The 23,117-nt window shown below is 39.3% G+C and overlaps 2 protein-coding genes across 2 annotated transcripts in view; both read right to left on the minus strand.

The window, feature by feature from the left end:
* The window catches only part of TPH1 (tryptophan hydroxylase 1), a 47,669-nt gene extending 29,149 nt beyond the window's left edge, over positions 1–18,520 (minus strand). Inside the window, exon 1 of the mRNA XM_032358524.1 lies at positions 18,193–18,520. The gene's annotated coding sequence lies outside the window, so the exon portion shown is untranslated. The remainder of the gene's footprint in view (positions 1–18,192) is intronic.
* Positions 18,521–20,122: 1,602 nt separating this feature from the next.
* SAAL1 (serum amyloid A like 1) overlaps positions 20,123–23,117 on the minus strand; it is a 29,121-nt gene continuing 26,126 nt past the window's right edge. Inside the window, exon 12 of the mRNA XM_032358523.1 lies at positions 20,123–22,945. Coding sequence (XP_032214414.1) covers positions 22,853–22,945 — 93 coding nt within the window. The 3' untranslated portion in view covers positions 20,123–22,852. The remainder of the gene's footprint in view (positions 22,946–23,117) is intronic.

The following is a 23,117-nucleotide window of genomic DNA, read 5'->3' on the forward strand; positions in this document are numbered from 1 at the left end:
GCCCTTCCTCACACCCCACCCTTTTACTCTAGAGCACTTACAGCAAGTTATTACCCAGGTAGTTGTGTGGCTTCACTTACTGATACCTCCCACAAGGCAAAAATTGTTTCTTGTTTTTGTTATTGTTGTGGGCTTTTTTTGATAAATCTCCATTGGCTATCCCAGTGCCTGGCACATAGTAATCTCTCGATACGTCTTTTCAATTCATGACAACTGAATGATAGAAGCTATGTTGTGTGCATATGTGCAGTCTGGCATTTCTGTAGACCTCATTCCCACTTGTGCAATACTGCCAGACTGCCTTCCAGAAAGATGATACCAACTTCCATCCCTACTTCCAAGAATATAAAACGACATCCTCACCCCAACAAACGGTGGATGCTATTCATTTTAATTTCGATAATCCGAGTAGCAAAGACAAATATCTAATTTTTAATTAGCATTTTTGTAATTACTAACAGAGCTGAGCATCCTTTCAGACATCTGTTCACTTGTGAATTTCCTGTACTGCTCATTCTTTAATAGGGTTATTTTTTTCTTATTGATAAGCAGGAGCTCTCCAGATATTATGGATGGTAACTATTTATGCATCACCCTCACCCAAGCCTTTCATGTCTTTAAAGTCATTTCAGATATCTTATACCTTACAATGGTTTTGTTTTTATAATGTCAAGTCAATCTTTCATGCTGCAATTTAAAGGAGCCCCCGGTCACTGCCTTCTCCCTTGTTGCAGTTCTTAGGTGGACAGGGGGAGATTAGTTGTGGGTGCAGGGCACAAGAAGTTAGGAGTGGAATGGAGTGCCTGGGTGGCTCAGTGGGTTAAAGCCTCTGCCTTTGGCTCAAGTCATGATCCCAGTTTTCTGGGATGGAGCCCTGCATTGGGAATCTCTGCTCAGCAGGGAGCCTGCTTCCACCCCCCACCCCTTCTGCCTACCTCTCTGCCTACTTGTGATCTCTGTCTGTCAAATAAATAAAATATTAAAAAAAAAAAAGAAGAAGAAGAAGAAGTCAGGAAGCAGGGAGACTGGCTGAAAGGCTACTGAAGGGGTCCAGCTGAGATCAGATGCTGCCTATGAGCGGAGTGCAGCTGAAGAGAATGAAGAACCTACAACCGAGGATGTCCTTCACAGGTGGAGTCAACAGGATCAGCTGATGGCAGTGGGGAGGGTGCTGGTTAGGGAAACTGAGTTTCAAGGATAATTTATAGGCTCTTTACTTGGCAGCTGGGTAGATTATTGTTGCACTTACTGAGATGCAGACGGTGGAGGGGGAGCAGGTTTGGTAAGGTGGAGAAAATTAAGGCTTGTTTTGGACGTTCTAAGTTTGATATGCCCCCTTGCTATCCAGATGAATGATGTCATGTAGGCATAAGCGATGGGAGTCTAAAATTCCCAAAGAGACCATGGACATAGAAATAAATGTAGAAGTCATTGGTATAATGACCATACATAAAGATAGTGCATAAAATCACAGGGCTAGGTGAAATTTCCTAGGGAGAAAATGTATCAAGAGATAAGAAAGAGGGGTGCGTGGGTGGCTCAGTGGGTTAAAGCCTCTGCCTTCTGCTCAGGTGATGATCCCAGGGTCCTGGGATCGAGCCCCGCATCGGGCTCTCTGCTCAAGTGGGGAACCTGCTTCCCTTCTTCTCTCTCTGCCTGCCTCTCTGCCTACTTGTGATCTGTCTGTCAAATAAATAAATAAAATCTTAAAAAAAAAAAAAAGGGGAGATAAGAAAGAGGCCCAAAACTGGGCCCTGGAGCATGCCAATGTTCAGGAGCTAAGAAAAGAAGGACAAGGAGGCTGAAGGGATGACACCAGGGAGGGAGAAAACGCAGGTGAACATGGTATCCGAGAGCCAAGAGGAGAAAGTGTTTTAAAAAAGAAAAGAACTTTAAAAGAAAGAAAGAAAGGAAAGAACTGTCTGTTGCCTTTAATGCTACTTCAAGTGAAGGACAGAACTATAACCTGGACTCGGCAACAGGGAAGTCACTGGGATCCCCGAATAGGGCAGTTGTCAGTGGTACGGGACACAGGGAATCCAGTTTACACGAGCAGAGGTGAGATCAGGCCAGAGCCAACTCTTTCAGAGGAGTTTTGTTGTAGAGGAGCAGAAACAATGTGCTTGCAGCTGGAGGGGGATGTGGGGTAATGGGAGCAATTTTTGGTTATTGTTAAGATAGGAAATACTAGGAAAAAAAGATAGGAAATACTAAAGAAAAAAGGATCTTGTAGGGCAGAAGAACTAGATGATTTAGAAAGTGGGAGAATAATTATAGGAGAGAAGTCCATCCTACTGATCTCATTGGTTCTACTTTTTTTATTGTGTTATGTTAGTCAGCATACAGTACATCATTAGCTTTTGATGTAGTAGTGTTCCATGATTCATTGTTTGCATATAAAACCCAGTCCCCCAGGCAATCGTGCTCTGATACCCATCACAAGGCTCACCCATTCTAATAGGTCACCGGTACACAATCATATCCTCTGAAAAGGCACCTGAAAAAAACAGCACTTTTCAAATAAGTGATCATCATAAAAGTCAGCATGGTGGTTTATTTTGGGGGAAGGCATATAGGCAGACAGCAGACATCTGGCTGACTGGCAAAGTTCTATTTCATGCACTAGGTGATGGATATGGGAGTATTTGCTTTTTAATAATTCAATAAGATGCACATTGGTTTTATGCAGTTTTCTGTTTTTGTGCTTTATTTGTAAAAAAAAAAGATTAATGAAAAACAAACTATAAAAATAATAGTATTTTTAATCTTTTCTTTTTAATATTTGTACCTTGTATCTGTTTTTCATCCTACAGTATTAGGTAGGGTTGTCAGAACAATGCTTAATAATTCTTAATGTTTTGTTCCAGGCTTTAATGGAAATATTTCTGTTTTAATTAAGAATCATATTTGCTATAGGTATCATGTTTTCTTTTATTTCAGACTACAGAGGGATTTTTCTCAGATATAGATGTTAAATTTTATCAAGTGAATTATTGGCACTCACTGAAATGATGACATAGTTCGTCTTTTTTTAAATCTATTAATCTATTAAAAGATTTCCTAATGTTAAATATTTGTAAGATAAACTCACTTTGATCATGATGTTTATATATATAAATATATATATAAAAGATATATATATATCTTTTAATATGGTGCTAAATTTTATTTGCTGACATTTTGCCTATAATCCATATTAATAGAAAAACTGGCCTGTAGTTTTCTTTTTGTATGACTGTTCTTAACCAGCTCTGTTAACAGGGCTTTTTAATCTCTGTAGAATTAATTTAGAAATTTCCCACCATTTTCTGTTGCCTTGAGACAGAGACAAGGGTTAAAAAAAAAAAAAACAAGGTTTTTTTTTTACTACCTTTCCAATGTGAATATTCTTAGCCTTTTAAGGTTCTCTACTTCCTTATGAGGTAATTTTAGTATTGAACATTTTCCTAGAAAATTATCCGTTATTGAAAGGTTTCCATGCAGTTATGTTCTTTTAGTTTCTCCCTTAATTTTTTTTCCTTTATTACACTAGAGCACTAGAGTCAGAGAATGTGCCTGTGTGATTTCTGCTTAGGGAAATTTGTAAGGATGTTCTTTGTGGCTCATTACATTATCTAATATTATGGATACTCTATTACATTTGAAGAGAATATGAATTCTTTGTTTGGGGGCACGTACTAATCAGAGTAAGCGATCCTGCAGGAACAAGCAATCCCTTTATTATGTTGAGACAATAAAGGTTTATTTCTCTCTCACTCTAAGTCCAACACCCACTGGGAGACTCTGCAGGGCAGCTCCCCTCCATGTGCTTCTCTGGGTGGGCGGTTAGTCAGGGATGCGGGTAACTTCCATCTTGTGCCTCCACCATCTGTCTACGGCTGTCACCAGAGAGGAAAGAGAGTTGTGAGGTGGCATGCCAGCTCTTAAATGCTTTGGCCCAGAAATGACACTTGTCATTTCTGCTCTCCTTTCATTGGCTACTACTAATCACCATGCCCTTCCTTACCACAAGACAGCTGTCAAGTCTAGTCTTCCTAGAAGCCCAGGAAGAAGACAGGAACCAAATACAAAGAGCCCAGCTATTTTTTACTATAAGGTACAAAAGTCTATACATGTGTGTGCATTTAGAGCATAGGCGTTGAGAACATGGGCTGTGAGGCCAAAAGCAGTTCTGCCATTTACTTAGCTGGGTGACCTCAGGCAACTTACTTAACTCTTTCATGCCTTGGTTTCTCTGTCTGTAAAATGAAGATGTAATAGCATCCTTGTCTCAAAAGATTGGAATCCTCATTGTTAGCCCTTGAGACAGGCATGCTATTATATTAGTTGTACCACTTGTAAGACAGCCCAGGCGTCCCTTTAAGTTTTTTTTGCTTTGAATCCTATTTAGTTTTTTGATTCTTGCCCTCTATTTTATCACTTACCTAGCTTTTCTTTACCCATCCCTTTATTGTGTGTTGTCATGGCTGTCTCCTTTAAACAACATAAAATTTGATTTTCGTCTCAACAGAAAAAGCTTTACTTTTAATAATAGGATTTGACACATTCAAATCATGGGTATTAAATGCATTATTTTTTTTCCTTTCACAACCAGATTTTTGCTGGATGGACCAAGTTTTCTTTGTGGCCCCCTCTCTCTTCGTAATCCAGTAGTTTAGAAATTCCGTATCTTTTTTCCTTTCTCAATAGTGATTATTCTTGAATGCTTAGTAAACACACTTCAATGTATATAATCGAATCCTGTCAACACCAAGATTAATCAGTAACTATAACCTTTCTCCTTAACAAGACAAAGAATTTAGAATGCTCTTCTTTCCTCAGTCCACTCTATCTCAAACCTCCCACCGCCTCACTCATTCATTCAACAAATCTTGACTGAGCCTCAAATGTGTGTTGAAATTTTACTTGCAAATTATTAGTACATTAACATTTAGTGATTGCATCAAATACTACATTATTAGTGATGATTTGATCTCAACTAACAATTTTCCTTGTTTATTGGTTCATTGCTGGTAGAGGACATTACTGTTTCTGACTTCTGGATCTATTCCCTCTTCCTCTGTTAACAGAACCTCTTTCTTCTGGGGACTCCCTTTTGACTCCCACACTCAGTCCACTTGCTTTGGATGAACCTGATTCTGTCTCTGCCTACACACTATTAGGACAGTCACATGACTCTACATCGGCCTGGCAGAGGATTGCTAGCCTTTAGCCAGAAGGAAGGAAGGAAGGGCCAGTGATGGTCACATGACCCAATCTGGACCAATAAGAATCAGGCCCAAGAACTTGTTTACAATTAAGAAGAAGAGAAATTCTTTTATCTTTAACCTTTAAGAATGATAGCTAATGAAAGTCACCCAGAGGAGAAGACTTATTGAGAGTGATACCAACATGGAGAAGAGCACTACTGAAAGAGAAAGAGAAAGCAGGACTTAATGACATTGTTTGAATATCTGGAACCAGTCACAGCTGACTTGATCCCTTTTTCATCAAACAAAAGGGTTCTGACCCATAAGTTACTGTTTCTTCTATCCTGTGAACTATTCTTTTATTTTCTTGAAGTAAATCCTTGAAAAACAATTTTCAGAAAGATTGCATGGGTGTTATACCTTCAGAATACTCATATGACCAAAAGTGTTCCAGTGCTGGAAACTTGCTGTGTCCTTTCATGTGTCTCCTTGGGAAAATAACAAGTAAAACTAATACAGCATTTTGTATGGGGGCAGTTCAATGTTCATGTAATATAGGAAAAGAGCTGTACGTGGATCATTCTAGGGAAGAGTTTGAGATTAGCCTGTAGCATCATTTTATTTTGACCCCTACAACTATGCTATTTGCATGGCAGTTCAGGAGAGAGGGTAAAGTTGAAATGTATAGTTGTGCAAATACACAGTTTTGCTTAAAATGATGTTTCTGGACCTAACAGTTGACCCACATGTGGGCAACTCCTGTTTCCCCCCATCCTATTTTTAGGTAATGTACATGAAAATTGATGTAAAATGTTTAACCCTATATACATTTTAATTTTTTCTTATTCTTTTTTTTTTTAAGATTTTTTTTTTTAATTTATTTTTGACAGAGATCACAAGCGGGCAGAGAGGCAGGCAGAGAGAGAGAGAGGAGAAAGCAGGCTCCCCAAGGAGCGGAGAGCCCGATGTAGGGCTCAATCCCAGGACCCCGGGATCATGATCCGAGCTGAAGGCAGAGGCTTTAATCCACTGAGCCACCCAGGCGCCCCTAATTTTTTCTTATTCTTATGAAGAATAAAAGATTGTAACTTAGCCAGGTGTTTCTGTTATATATATGATTATGTATGTAAATTCTCTAGATTTGGTCTTAGCATATGGGAAGCACTCAGTAATTGCAAGTTTCCTTCCTCTTCCCTTTCCCTGTGGCTCTTCGATACAGAAGAATATCACCACAGACAAGAACATTTATTTTAATATATGTTTTAACTCCAAACCCTTATACAAATACCTCATCAAAGTTTGAAAAGCCATGATAGCATTCATCATCTACACAATTATCTTTTAAAAGTTACAGTCCCAAGATGTTATACTTCTAAAGATGGGAAAAGATATGTTGAATTTTTAGTGGTGAGTTGTTGAGTAATACATTAAATGCGGGTGTATACTGTATGGAATGCATGGAGAACTTTTCTTTTTTGTCCAGTACTACATACATACATACAGTATGCACCCTTCAGGGAAAATCATCCTCTGCAAAATTATTCTGAGGATCATCTATAGGGATTTTATTTTAATACCATGCTATACACAAATTGAGGGTCTAAAATGCATACTTTCGGACACTTGGGTGTGGCTCAGTGGGCTAAAGCCTCTGCCTTTGGCTCAGGTAATGATCCCAGAGTCCTGGGTTCAAGCCCTGCATCAGGCTCTTTGCTCCATGGGGAGCCTGCTTCCTCCTCTCTCTCTCTCTGCCTGCCTCTCTGCCTACTGGTGATCTCTGTCTGCCAAGTAAATAAATAAAATCTTAAATAAAATAAAATAAAATAAAATGCATACTTTCTAATTGCCTTGTGACTGAAGATTGGTAAAAGGAAGAATTGTTTTGAGAATCACAATCCAGTTTATATTTATGATTTTAAAAAATCCTTTCAGAGGAAAAAAGAATGTTTCTTCAGGTTAAAAAAAAAATGGGGCCCAAAGTAAAAGTTGTGCTTATTGGGGCGCCTGGGTGACTCTGCCTTCGGCTCAGGGTCTTGGGATCGAGCCCCGCATCGGGCTCTCTGCTCAACGGGGAGCCTGTTTCCCCCCCCCCACTCTGCCTGCCTCTCTGCCTACTTGTGATCTCCCTCTCTGACAAATAAATAAGATCTTAAAAAAAAAAAAAGTTGGTCTTATTATTCTTCAGTGTGTGTGTGTGCATGTGGCAAAGTGCCTTTTTTTCCCCCCTAAAATAGTCTTAAATATAAATAGTGTTTTCCATTTCACAAAGTACTTTTATTTATATTGCTTATTTTGGTCTTTAAAGTAATGGAGACAGAACAGTTCAGTGACTTGCCCAGACTTACACAGCTTGTAAAGGACAGAAAAAGAACCCGAAACTAGCTGTTCCAACAGCGCTGTGCTATCTTACTCATCATGCTACCACTTCTAAGATGAGAGTTGGTTTGAATGCCCATGAATGAGTATATGTTTAGTTTACATTTTGCCATTTAATTAAAGGGGATCTCGGAAACAAACTGCAGCCAGAAGCCAGAAGCCACAATCACAGTGGGGAATGCTCTCTGAGCTTATTCTGGTCTATGGATTATAATTATTTGTTTCCTTGTTTCTCTCCTTTACCATAAACTCCTCCAGAGCAAGGACTGTGCTTTTCATCCCTACAGCCCTGAATCCAACACAGCACCTATGACAGAGAAGATGTTCAACATATGTTTGTTGAGAACGAATGAATGAATATAAAAATAAGCAAGACTACGTGAGAGAAATGAAAATGTGATGATAAAACAAAATGCTCTCTGTAATCCTTTTTCAGAAAGGTCAAAGACCTATGTATCTGAGTATGAATCAGAGGTGTTTGTACAAGACCTCAGATGTTACAGGCCATATGGGATTCTACTCATGTTCAGATGGAAAGTAGTTTGATGAGACAAAGGGATGAGAGAGAGAGATCAGGCCAGGACATAATCTCTTGAGTCCTCAAAATCCAAATCTACTAAATCTTCCTCCAAAAAGCACGTAATCTTCACAACATGATACCTTCAGTGAGCACTCATCTCTGACAACACCCGAATGGCTTTCCGGGAAGAGCTGTGCACACGTCTGGTTACACGCAGCGGATACCACCCTGAACGCGCCCGATCTCGTCTGGTTACACGCAGCGTTATGCAAATCTACTTCAGTTGTCAATTACACTTTTAAAAATTACAACTGGAAACCCTATTTTTTATTTGAACAACTTTGCTTCACCATTATTACTCCAAGAAATGTTGGCTTATGGTCAAACACATTGAACAAAACGGCCCAATTAGTACTGGTCATGACAAAGCCTTCTATTTGCTATGTATTATAGCTTACCTAAAGTCAGAGAGAGTGACAGAGGGGGACCAGGGTCCCAGAACTCACTTATCCCAGGTAATTTTCTCCTCAATGTACCAAAAAATTTCAAATAATGGACTATGGAACCCAAAGGATTTTTTTGTTTCTTCAGGTTTTTAGTGCTCTTTAACTTTGGGTTCTAAGTCATAGGAAGCTTCCTTGTCTATTATTACGAGCTAATTATGAAGTGCCCAATACCATCCGGAAGAGCCACGGCATTCTAAGTCCAGAAGGCATGACCTTCATAAGAGACAGTGTGAATGCTGCCCCCTGAAGTTGTGCAAGACAGCATTCCTGCTCACATTAATAAAGCAAACTGTGAGAAAAATCCCATTAACTATGGAAATATAGAACATTCCAAATCACTAGGACATGCCGGTTGTTCAGATTTTCGAGGAGGAAGGAGACTATCTTACAGCATTTGAAAATAACTGTGCATGGAGAAATGGGCCCTGTTGCTCAGGCGCACTTGGTTTCCCCAATATCTGCTGTCTTATGTTTGCTTTGTACCATTCAAAGAGGCATTATCACCCCCCTTATTCAGTGCAACTAGTCATTTCTCCTAACAGCCAAACAGCATTTGTTGGGGCTGCAGAAAGCAAAGCCGGTACCATTTGTCTAATTAATGATCTCTGAAGCTTTTATGAAAGGGTATCACTAAGTCTACATCAGGGAAAGTGAGCAAACTTGATTAACCTCTTTCTCCTTTGTATTTCTAACGGAGTTCATCGAAGTGTGGCCAAGCTTCTACAATGATCAGGAATATTCTGAAAGAATCTAAATGTGACCATCTAGAAGAGAGAAGAAAAAAAAAAACATCATACAGAGAAAAAAAAGGAATGCCACTCCAGGAGTTCCAAATAGACACAAAGGAGAGATCATCCCTTCATCTTTGAGGAAATCCTACCTGCATGGCATTAATACCCCAGGACCCCACACTGGAAGAGGTTAGTTGGAGCCACCTTTTCTTAGGTGCCAGATATCAGAAGACTTTACAGGCTCCATTGTGACAGAAATCAATTTTAAAAAGCCTCTGTCTTTTCTTACAAAGAGAAGCAGCCATGCCCTTAATCTGCCTTGAGTCATCACTGAGGACTCTGGTTTATGTATTATGTAACTTTTCCTTGAAAGGTAACAAGCCATTGATAATCAGATGTGTAAATAACCTGGAAATGACCTGCTAAGTAGGTATTTGATACACCTAAGGGACCAAGAGGACTCACAACAAAATGCGACCAGGAAAAACAAAGCCTCAAAGAAGCCAGGAGTAGCCTTTGTACTTAGTAGATGATACCAGTAAATCCGCTCACACATCAACTTAGCTAGTTCAGAGGCGCTTCAAAACGCTCCTGCACAGTGAGCTGCTCCATTCTTTCCTCTCCAGGCTGTGTGCATGCTCATCCCATTGAGGCAGGGACACACAGTCCCAGATGCTCACGTGGCCAAAGGCAAAGAAGCGGAAATTCCACATGTGGCCATTTTATTTGCCAACTGGCCCACATGTACAGCAGAAATGGTTATTGTTTGTCTCTGTAATAAAATCACTGAATAAATTTTGTAGAGCTTTAAATCAGCTTCGTAAGTGTCACCAGGCAACTCCCCCAGGAAAGACAGGGAGAATGGTGAGGTACAGAACTCCAGGGACACAGAAAAGGATCAGCGTATGAGCATGTGTCTCTTGCAAAGGACTGGAAACCATGAAAATCCAATCATAATGCAAAACCCCAAAACCCATGGAGCCCTGACATTGGTAGCAACCAATTCTACGCCAAAGTGGAGCTCCTTCTGAAAGCACTGCAAAAATCCAATGTCACAGTCATGGACCAGAAAAACAAGAAGGATGAGCCCACGAAAAGCGGCAGGTGTTGCTTATAAGTTTTGTTTTCATGTGGTGACAGCCATAATGATGAGGGAGCAGGAGGCTGGCTGAGGACAAAGCAAAAGCTGGCGCCTTGCACCCCCCCCTTCATCCGCTCCCCTCCATATGTGTAGCATTCCTCAGGCACCCCTGACTGCCATAAAACGATAAATAGTTAACTTGCTGAGATCACAATCCTGCAAGACAGGAGTCTCCCTTGGTTTGCAAATGTCCTTGAGATTACAACAAAGAAGTTACCTTATCAATAGCCCAATTTCCAAAGACACAGAACTCAGTTCCTCAAGCCCTAATGTCACCCTCCCCTCCATAAAAAACCAAAGGAGGCGGAGGTAGAAGGAAAAGTAAATAAAGTTAAATTTCTTCTAAACCTAAATCTCATTAACAAGGATGCTTGATAGCAGGAATGTAACATTCCACCAGACTTCCAATTGTCTATACTTGAGAGCAACTAAGCCTTCAATATCCTGATAGTATTCTTTGCCCCAATAGCCCTTCTGAACACCCCTTTGTCCTCACCTACCCAACTCCTATGTATATAACCAACCACTCCTCACAACCCGGGGCAGCAGCTCTTCCTGCCCACGGGTCCTGTCCCCGTGCTTTAATAAACCACCATTTTGCACCAAAGATGTCTTAAGAATTCTTTCTTTAGTCGTCAGCTCCGAACCTCACCCCACCGAACCTGACTTAGGTTCTGGGACTTCATCAATAAGAGGACTGGTAATCTGCATCTTTCCGCCACATTATACCTCTGAAAGGCTCGTGCTGGCTGAGTAACCTGCTGACTGGACAAAGAACGCCTCAAGGATACAGAAGGTCGGATCCAGGTTTTGTAGCACCTGAAGCTTATTCAATTTGGGAGACCGTTCAAGAAAATGACTAAAAATTTCACAGCTGAAATTGTTAGGCACCTCCCAGGCATTTTGGAAGGGGCTTGAGCAAATTTGAGGCCCTTAACATAGTAGCTCTCAAACTTTGTTGTACATTAGACCATGTGGGGAGCTTTAAAAATCCTGATACTCAGTTTGCACCCCATACCAAGTAAATAAGAATGTAGGGAGAGGGGGCATGTGTGGTGGGGAGAGCCAGGTATCAGCATTTTTAAAATACCTTTAGGTGATTATTATGTGCATCAAACTTTGGGGACCACTGCTTAAAGGTTAAGCTTTATTAGCTTTAGGTAATTCTATCTCTGGATAGGGAGCACAGCTTTCATTTATTTAGGCAATTAACACTTACAGAACAACTGCCATATTCCAAGCACTGTATTCCCAGTCCTTGGCACTGATATGTATCTGGGAATCAGCTGATGCTTGCTTAATATCCGAACGAACTAGTTAGGCTGTTTTACATTGGAGGTTGGTTGTAAACCAGATTTGGAATTCTCCAATTTCTTTTCCTTTAGATGTGCCAGCCTTTAAAGGAACACTCTCGGTTTACTCCAAGATAAAAATGCTTCATAACATATATATTAGGTGGTCCCTATGGATTCTGGATACAAAGTCAGTCAGCAAACCTCCAGCCTCCTAAAATGTAATGAAATCAAGTCCCGCATCGGGCTCCTAGCTCAGCAGGGAGTCTGCTTCTCTCTCTGCCTCTGCCTGCCATTCTGCCTGCTTGTGCTCTCTCTCTGACAAATAAATAAAATCTTTAAAAAATATATTTATCATCTATCATCACCTGCCCCTTTGTTTTCTTGGAAATAAACCTACGTAGAGGAATACAGAATATATCTAACTGTAAAAATACCGAAAGACATCTGTAAAGATTCTCTTATCTATTAAAACTTTGTTAAGTCCATCCCCTTGGACTCTTTCCCCTGTTATAGGGTCTCAAAATTTAACTCATAGTGTTACTCAGATGTGAAAAGGTACAGCTTCATTTTGCTTATATCAAATCTGCTATTTCTCTGGAGCCCACATCTGTTAGTAATAGGAAAATTAATAAGCCAAAGATCAATTCGTTTTAGATCCAATCTATTTTAATTTACTCTGGTTCAACAACTGAAATTGATATTATCAATATTGTCAGAATTCAATCTTTAAGAATTCTTCAAGAATGGTCAATCTCAAAAAAAAAAAAAAAAAAAAAAAAAAAAAAAAAACCAAAAACCAAAAAAAAAGTTTACTGTCTTAAAGAGCTTCCTCCTAAGATGGTGTCCATAGCGGTGTAACCATCAGACTTCATGGTAGATGTGAAAAGGATTGTGTTCTTTCCAACTGTGAACTCTCAGCCTCCAGAGTGCTGGCTGCTTCACCATTGCTTGCACCTATGTTCTACAGCTAATGCAGATTCAGGAGGGCTCTTTTGGCTTGGGTCAGGTTCTAGAATTCTCCCTAGGTGATGGAGCTTCATCTCATCTCCCAGTAGCACCAAAGCCTGGCGTCTCTTATATACACATCATTCTTCCAGCCTCCTGGACCAACCTTCCCTCAAACCCCCTGCCTCCAGCCTCTGCAGTGGCATCATCATGCTGTGGTACGGCAGGCCTGTTGGCATGATGGCTAGCTCTCAATTCAGCAGATACCTGTATGGAGAATTCAGAGAACTTGGGAAAGCTAAAACTCAGAGCCTCCCTCTGAAGGTGGGATATGGTCAATCCCTGGAATGGAATGAGAGTAGCCTGAGAGGTGGTATCTTTGTAAGGTCCCAAAGAGAGGTGTGGCAAACATTCATCTTCTGTCCTTGTCATTGAAGGTGGCCAGTGGTGGAAGGCTGCTTGTTGTTGGGCCTACGTATAAACTGCAGGGAGATAACCACCGAAGAAAGGGCCAATCTATCTTTTATAATCACATTAAGAGTAAAAAAACAAACAAACCCAAATCTCCTACTGGCAGGTAACTTGCAGGAGTGAAAGTATAACAGCACCCCAATTGGTCTTAAGGGTTAACTTGCTTCAAGCTTGTGCACTCCTTGCTTGCTAACATCAATCTCTTGATCTGTAGCAGAACTAACCTACTTTCCTTGAGATGTGCAGACCCCTGGCCTTCAGCATCAAGGACCAAACTTTCCCAGAAGATAAAGCCTGACTACATCCAAAAACAGCTGCTGCTAATGCCAGCAAGTCTACTCAGGGTCAGGTTGACAAATGACTAACCACCTGGGCACCTGCTTCTCTGGCACACAGAACCCCCTCCCTCCCTTTTCCCATGACTTCCCTGGATGGGGAATATGGTCTTTGAGACCTTCGTCTACCACCTTCCCAAGTTGCAAGCTTCCTGAATAAAGCAACCATTCCTTTCCCACCATCACCTGTCTCTTGAGTAATGATTTTCAAGTGGTGAGCAGTTGAATCTGAATTTGGAACTGGTTCTCTGTCTGGTAACAAAAGTACATCACTTCAAGGGAAGTGACATGGTCCTTGACTTTCAGGAACTGATAGAATGAACACCTATTAACTAGCTCTCTGTTTTCTTCCTATTTTGAATTGTCACCTTCTTACTCCCACAAACCAAACAGTGCTTAACACGTGTCAACTCCAAAAAAATCACAATATATTGTGGCATGAAAAATAAATGAGAAGTGTTCTACAATTCAGTTTCTCTTACTGGTTCAATAAACTTCAACAAAACACTTATTGATCACCTGTTGGAAGTTCATCTCTGATATAGAACATTTTATTAATATCCCAATGCTCCCAAGAAGAACCAAATCCTCTGTCCACTGAAATCCTCTGAGGCTCAACAGCAACATTACAATTATCAGCACTGGCACAAAGGGCAAGAGAACTGGTCAGAGTGACAGTCAGGGCTAAAAAAAGAATTGAGCTCCAATTTCAGCGCCAGAAAAGAATAGATTCTAACTAAAGAAAATATTTCCCAAACTCCAAGGATGTGACAAATAAGCTCACAGCACCTTCTCTATAGTGGAAGTAGAGCAATCTAATTTGTCTGATGGCAATCACATGAGCTACAAAACCCCCTTTTTGCTTCTTCTGCATTTACTTCCAGCAGCAGGTACTCATGGCTTCATAGGTATATACTGGGTTCGCTACCAAATGTTTCTCTTCTGTTTGGAATTATATGTGCAGAGCTGTGCCCCAATTCCCATGCCTATATCCTCCCCACTATCCAGCTACTTTCTTCTGGATCTTTACATCAAGAACTGCAAAAGAGAATAAACTTCTTGGCTTCCACTGACAATACACCCTTGAATCTCCTTCTCATCCCTTCTCCAGATGAGAGGCCTTGGAAGCGAGGCAAGAGAGGAACATTTTTTTTTTTTCTTTTCCAATTAATTTCCTTTTCTTTCAAGTCTAAGTAAACTCTGGGCACAGAGCAACCAGGATGATATGATTATGGAAACTATTAATCTCTCCATCAAAGGAGAGCCAACTCATGGTTACGGAGTAATTGGCACGTTCCTCCAAAGGGCTTCTGCAGCACGATCCCCCTGGTTTCCTTTGGGGCCACAAAAGTTCAGGGTACAACTTCCTAGAACATAAAATAATCCTTGAGTGCTTCATGAATTGTTGTGAAAAATTGTGTGTCTTCATCCATGTGCTCTAAAGAGAGAGCAAACCCACATTAAAACATGCCCAAATTTAAAAAAAAAAAAAATAGGGAAAAAAAAAGTCCAAATAGAATAAAAAAAAATCTACTAAGATTTTCAGATTACTCAAGGTTCATCTGAAGATATGAAATCTGGATCTCTGAAAACCATTCAGATATCACTTGCTGTGGACAACAAGCAAACAGTACATCTGGAGCAAGAAGTCTTCAAATTGCTTTCAATATTGACTACTACAATCACAAAAACTGAAATTATTTCTAGAACTCATTATGACAAACAGGACATTATCTGGTTCGTCCAAACCTAAAACAAACATTAAAAAAAAAAAAAAAAAGGGGGCGCCTGGGTGGCTCAGGTCATGATCTCAGGGTCCTGGGATCGAGTCCCGCATCGGGCTCTCTGCTCGGCAGGGAGCCTGCTTCTCTCTCTCTCTCTCTCTCTCTCTCTCTGCCTGCCTATCCATCTACTTGTGATTTCTCTCTGTCAAATAAATAAATAAAATCTTTAAAAAAAAAAAAAAATAGGGCATTTTTGGGACTTTGTTCCGGGTTCCACAACATCGGCAGATTTTTTTTCGCCCAATGGTAAGACAGTACAGACTTCTCCGAGATGGGGGAGTTAAAGGATTTGTTTCCTCCAGGAGTATTTGCTGATTGGCCAAATGAATGCTTGCTCCTGGGCACAGGAAAGACAAGTCCAATGCCAATCACACTTTGAAGAAAGCACATTCATGGATTTACAAATGCCACAGCCTTCCAAGTACAGTCCCAAAGGAAGAGTGAATTTACAGAGCTGCCAAATTCCTCAAATGGTATGGGGTCAACAGACAGCACTCAAAACAAAACTACCGACTCGGTGACTTATGCTAAAGCCATGTACATGCATTTTCTTGACTTGTAGACTATAATACAGTCTTCATCTACCCACCCACCATGATTTCAAGGTACACTCCTTCCTGGAAGCAAGTTCACACTTCAGGAAGTCAGAACTCCTCCAGAGAATAAAAAGTCTTCCCACTGTCCCATTGTCGTAATCTGACTAACTGAGCAGGAAACTCAGTTCTACGAAGGGTCTGTTCCCAAAATGTTTCAATTTCTTATGTAATCACATAAACCCTGAACAGTAAGAGGGAAAACCCATAAAAGTCATTATAAACAGATTCCATGATGTCAAAGAAAAACCAGCTGGGGAAAGAATTTAATAAGCAGACTTTTTTTTTTTTTATTACAATAGGCTTGACGTCATTATTTATTATTTCCAGCACTACAACACAAAGCCATGTGCTATACTGTAGACCAAGATGAAAAGGATATGTGGACTTTCCTGAGTATTTTAATATTCTCTTATTGACAATAGATAGAAGATCTGAACAAGGACCAGGGACAGGAAATGATTTTAGTGATTTCATTACAGTAATAGGGAAGAGCATTTCCAATGGGCAGGGTCTGGCAGATGGTCTGAGTAAGGTTTCAACTCCTAAATAGCCTGCAGTCAACAAGTCCAATATTGATATAAGCCCAATATGTAATTAACAAGGTGTCCTAGTGAGCAGAAAAGTTTTTACAAATATATGCTGTAGCCTTAGCAGTAGAACACAGGAAGCTGGTGTTTCCAAGGTAAATTTAAACCATTTCACAAGGAAAGATATTTAGAGGCAGCAAAAGGCGCATAGTAGGCTGTAGCTAAAGAGCTCTTGATGTTCCAGTACAAGTTATATTTGCAATGAGGCATCAAGTCTGGTACATCTTTACCTAATTTACTGCTCATGAAAAATAAATGCAGTTGTAGAATTTTCAGATTCTTGAAGCTTTTCAGATCTCATTCATGAAACCCTAAAAAGCTCTATAATATATTTTGAAATCATGAAGAGTGGTGCTTCCAGCTTTGCTCCTTAAGCTAATTGCTTTGGCTATTTGGAGTCTTTTACGGTTCCACCTGAATTTTAGGACTTTTTTTTTCCTATTTCTGTGAGAAAAAAAAAAAATGCTCACTAGGATTTTAATAGGGATTGCATTGAGTCTATAGATTACTTTGGGTAGCATGAACATTTTAACAATGTTCTTTCTTCCACTTCATGATCATGGGATGTCTTTCCACTTATTTGTGTCTGCCTGATTTTTGTGTGTGTTTCACAGTTTTCAGTGTGTAAGTATTTCATCTCCTTGATTCCCGATTAAGGTTATTCCTAAATGTTTTATTTTTTTTGACGCTATTAAAAATGGGATTGTTTTAAAACAGACATATGGACCAATGGAATGGAACAGAGAGCCCAGAGATATACCCACACATACACAGACAACTGATGTCAACAGTGGTGCCAAGAATACACCATGGGGAAAGGAGAGTCTCTTCAATAAATGGTGTTAAGGAAAACTGGATATCCACAAAAAGGAGGGAAACTGGACCTTTATCTTACACCATACATAAAAATGAACTCAAAATGGATAAAACTGTAAATATAAGACTGAAATGGTAAAACTTCACAAAGAAAACGGGAAAGCCTCTTCACATTGGTCTTAATAGTCACTTCTTGGAAAGACACCAACAGAACAGGCAATGGAAGCAAACCTAGTTAAGTAGGACTACAGCAAACTAAAAGCTTCTGCATAACGAAGGAAACAATCAACAAAATGAAAAGGCAACCTATGGTATGTAAGAAAATATTTCCAAACCATGTACCTTATAATGAGTTAATCATCAAATATACAGGGAACAACTCCTTCAACTCAATAGCAAAAAACCCAAATAACTTGAATAAAAAAATTTAGGCAAGGAAATGAAGAGACATTTCATCAGAGATTACAAATGGCCAAGAGGTATATGAAAAGATACTCAACATCACTATTCACCTGGGAAATGCAAATCAAAACCAAAATGAGAGATCACTTCACACCAGACACAGGATGGCTATCATTAATACAAAGATAACAAGTATTAATGAAGATGTGTAGAAAAAGGAACACTTGTGTACAGTTACTATGAACAGAAACTGGTACAGCCACTATGGAAATATTATGGAGTTTCCTCAAAAATATAAAAAATAGGGGTGCCTGGGTGGCAGAGTCAGTTAAGCGTCCAACTCGGGTTTTGGCTGAGATCGTGATCTCAGGATTGTGAGACTGAGCCCTGTGTCAGGATTCTCTTTCCCCTCCCCTCTGTCCCTCCACCTACTGCGCACTCTCTCTCTCTAAAATAAATAAATCTTTAAAAAAAAAACGATTGACCCAGCAAACTTACTTCTGAGTGTATATCCAAAGGAACTGATATCACGATCTCAAAGAGGTTATCTGCACTCCCAAGCTCACGGAAGCATTATTCACTAAGCCAAGAGAGGGGTCAAACCTACAGATGAAGAAACAGATGAAGAAAAGGAGGTATCCACAAACAAAGGAATATTATTAAGCCTTAAAAATGAATAGTATATTAAGTACTCAGCTTGCATCAGTTCCATTAACCTTCTATTGGCCATTACGTAAATACATAAAAGCGGGGCTAAGGGGGCGCCTGGGTGGCTCAGTGGGTTAAACTGCTGCCTTCGGCTCAGGTCATGATCCCAGGGTCTGGGATCGAGTCTTGCATCGGGCTCTCTGCTCAGTAGGGAGCCTGCTTCCTCCTCTCTCTCTCTCTGCCTGCCTCTCTGCCTACTTGTGATCTCTGTCAAATGAATAATAAAAAATCTTTAAAAAGAAAAAAAAAAAGCGGCGCTAGGAATTTTAGAGAGTGTAGAGAGTGTAGAGAAAAAGGACTTTGGTCCTTCCTATATTGTTAGGATTTTGAAAAATGGTGTTCCCATATTACTCATGTTAATAAAAAAAATCTGTCAGCAAACAAGTAAATAAATAATTCAGGAAAAGTAACTTAAAAAAATAAAATAAAAAATAAAGTTAGGGGCGCCTGGATGGCTCAATGGATTAAAGCCTCTGCCTTCGGCTCAGGTCATGATCCCAGGGTCCTGGGATTGAGCCCTGTATCGGGCTCTCTGCTCAGTGGGGAGCATGCTTCCCCCCCTCTCTCTGCCTGGCTCTCTGCCTACTTGTGATCTCTGTCTGTCAAATAAGTAAATAAAATCTTTAAAAAAAAAAAGTTTAAATCACTACAATTTAAATTTTCTAGTAGTCATTTAAAAAGCTAGAAAGAAAAGATGCAATTTAATAATGTATTTATAACTGAATATATCCAAAATATTATCTTTTAGTGTGTAATCCATATAAAACATTGATGAAAAATATTGTATTACTTTTTTCTTATTACTTTTCCTAAAGTCCGATATGTATTTTATATTTATCTCAATTTGGACTAGTCATAATTTCAAGTGTTCAGTAGCCATATGTGTCCAGAGGATACTGTACTTGGTAACAGCATAGCTGCAGACCCTTATCAGAGTATTTTATCAAAACATCAGACCCAGAGACTCACGCACGTTTGCATACTCATTATATTAAAGTAAAACCTTCATTAACCAAAATGAGTAAAGAATGAAAAATTAAAACTGACTGCTTTTGATTGAATTATGTTTAGGGTAGGGTTTTTCCCCTAATATATATCATAGGTATGTATATCTGTATCTTTCTACTATATATATAATATACATATTATATATATATATATTTTTTTAAGGAAGTCCTTTTCTCGATATTTAGCATAAATATATTAAATACATATTTACAAATGAAGAAAAAAATTCTATTGGCCAAAGCAAAGTGACTTGGCCAAATTCAAAGTCAAGGAACACAGAAGTATACTCTACCCACTGAGAAGCCACGGAATGAGAATGAGTACACAGAGGTGAAGACTTGAGAACAATGATCAAATCTGCTACAGGTTGCATGACTTTTTCTATCTGTCCCTCTACGTAGACTGGTGGGGAGGGGCAAAAGGAAAATATGTCATAAGTGTTTGGTCTTAAGTGGTTTAGATACTTCAAAAATCAAACTCTAATTTAATTAGAAATAGAACAACATATTTAACATAATAACCCAAGTTCATTTTGTACATTTCCCCTTCTCTGCAACAAAGTATAGTAAAAGTTTTCATTTCATTTGTACATGTAATTCCAAATTTCATATTTAAGCTCCTGGAGAAAGCACCATTTCAAAATATCACCTGTAATTAATGTAAGTCCTAAATTTGGGGGGTGAATTCATCAGACTGTATAGTATTAAAAAGATTCAGCATTGCTCATCTTTTATTTCTTTAAAAAACTATTATAATTTATAGATTCAGGAAGTTTGCAAACATATCAAAATACGAAAATATACAATACCTTATCATGTTACAAGAGCAATTAGTAACAAGTGACAGGGCAGGTCCAAGGAAGAAATGGGAAACAGAAAATAACCTGGACATTCCGAGCCTTCCCAAATATATCCTTTTTCTCCCTTGGTGACTTACCCACTTGGAGTGGCACTATTTCCCTCAGACAGCTAGGAGCTTTCTGCTTCCCTTTTAAAAAGTGCTATTTCTAAAACAAAAGGCGAAATTCATATGCACTCAAGTAAACATGACTAATAACTTGGGAATACTACTCTTACAGGGTTTTTTGTACCTTTCACCTTAAACTTCAAGATAAAATGGAATTCTTAGTACTAGCTAGCAGGTATCATTGGCAGATCCTCTGAGCTCACCCTACAGGAACTGGTAATTTTATCTTTCAGAAACTAACAACAGGAGAATTGAGCTCCAGCCAGCCTTGACCAGTTTGGGCTCAACCACTAAGCCAACACTTGTGCAGATGGGCCATAAAGTGTCCGAGAGTTACCTCTGCCTCATCATGTTAATATCTCTGCTCCAGAAGGAAGACAAGCTTCCTAACACAACACACAATGCATGTATAGACATATTTTCTAAGTATGTATGTGTGACCTTCTACCCGCCTCTGCTTGCAATGATAAAGGTCTGCCTCTGAATATTCATCTCAAATCCTAAATAAAAAGAGCTCCCTTACCGCTCCTCAAGGATCACAGCTTTGGAAGCTATTCCTAATGTTCTGTTGCAAAGAAAGATTACTTTGTTTGATAGCTCCACCTGGTGTAGCCTCTATCTGTAAGGCAGCAAGGAGCAAACTCACATTAGTTCACATACACAGGAAGTGATTTCACCACTGCCCTTGAGATCTCACGTTAAATACAGTCACATTCAGCCTAGGATAAGGTCAGCACAGAAGACATGAAAACCTATAGCGTAAACCTACTAATCACAGTTAACAGTAAGATTTTAAGTTTATATTCATTTCTTTTCAGCAGGAATATTTTCAACAATAAAACTACCTCCAAACTGGAAATTGTGTATCTCTTCTCAGTAATGGTATGTCCTAATGTTTTATCAGCAAAAGTCACTTAAAGAAAAAAGACAAAATGTGAGATAAGACCAAAGCTAGAAAGATTCTGCAATAAACTGAGAAGGGGCTATATACCAGAAGAGGGGTTTAAAAAGATGGCTGTGCTTTTTATGCAAAGGAGGAGGCTGGGAAGCTAGCACAGTAAGAGGATCCAAAGCTCACCTCATCTCATAAATAAAACTAGATTAATAGTCACAGCTGCGTAAACAATCCAGAAAACTACCTGAAGACTGGTAAAAAGCTAGCTTTGTTATTGATAATTCATATTTTCTTAAAAACTCTACTTTCAGTAACTAAATAATGCAAACTGCTTCCCTAAGAATAGGGAATAGCTTCCCTGGCTGTCTTTCTGCACAGATCTTATTTTGAAGCACTATACAAGGATAAAAATGTATGTGAGGGAAATCACATGAAGCCCAGTTTGCATACAGTCCGAAGTTCTTAAACTCCCTCCATCTTAATTTAAATAACTCCGAACTCACTCAAGCAAATCATTTTCTGAAATCTAACCACTGGAATTATGCTGAAAATAGAGATTCTTGCTAATACACTTTCATCAAAATGTTACATTTCTATCTTCATAGTTACAACATTAAAAAAAAATGAACTGTATAAACTAAAACCTGCTTCTGAGTTAGTTGTTAATGACAATCTAGCACACAATCAACACAATTAAGAATCGTAAAAGGCTAAGATATGCTTGTATACTGTAGCAAAAATCACAGACTGACTATCAAAAAGCCTTTCAGAACTCTTCATGCCTTTCTCTCTTAAAGACCCTGGGGGGAGGGGGGGAAGACTTTATTTCAAATAGCTGCAGTTAGGGATGGCCATCAACACAGTTCCGGGCAGGGAGGAATGTCCTTTACAAATATGAAGGTAAGGACTTCGAAGGACAAAGTCCCTTTACCTCTTTCTCCTTTTTCCTGCCTGAATGTGGATGGAAGATCCAAAGATGTTAAAGTCCCCTTAACCAATAAATATGAACACAAAGGTCTACACACAGACTACATGGGGAGGTAAAAGGAATCAGGATCCCTGAGTCAACAAATTTGGTCTAGACTGCTCACCACTCGATTTCTTATTGCATCAGATACATAAAAGCTATCAGATTAAGCTCTTAGAGTAGGGTTTTCTATTTGTGCAGCTGAATGTACTTGCAGGCAGACAAACAGAAAATTCTCACATAAAAATCAAATTAAAAGGTATGAAGAAAATCCTTACCAAGTCCTCAACCTAAAAAGAACCTCAATGATAAGCTTGTATTTCTGTTGTTTTTTTTTTAACCTAAAGAAGACAACTAACACAAAACCATACCTCCCCCCACCACCGCCCCACCAAAAAATGCATATGGGGTGGTGTATTTGACAGCAGAGGAAAACTCCAGATTCTAATGCCGAATTAAGTGAGAGAAGACTGGGGCAGAGAGAAGGGTATGGGTGTAATACCAGACAATGAGGGTCCAACAGGCTTCACCTAACATCTCCTACATGTCAATTTCAACTGTCAGTGCCAAAAGTAAAGTTCATTTATTGGGCAGAGGAAACTCCAAATCAGTGTTTAAGTCTGAGCCTTCAAACTTGGGAAGCTTTTCTCCAGGTCATCAGCAAGAGTTTTATCAACTTCATGTAGAATTTTGAGAAAGTCTTCTATCTGTGAGTCAAACAAAAGAGCCAAATAAATACAAGTAGAAGAAAATGTGGTTTTAAAATACCAGCTGTTGACTATAAAAATGTTCTACCTATGGTCTCTAAAGAGTCCAGAGGAAAAGAAATGTGACATCCCCAGATGACAATAATAAGGATTCCCAGGTAGCCCCCTGAAA

The sequence above is a fragment of the Mustela erminea genome, chromosome 9 (genome assembly GCF_009829155.1).
Source record: "Mustela erminea isolate mMusErm1 chromosome 9, mMusErm1.Pri, whole genome shotgun sequence".
Lineage (NCBI taxonomy): Eukaryota > Metazoa > Chordata > Mammalia > Carnivora > Mustelidae > Mustela > Mustela erminea.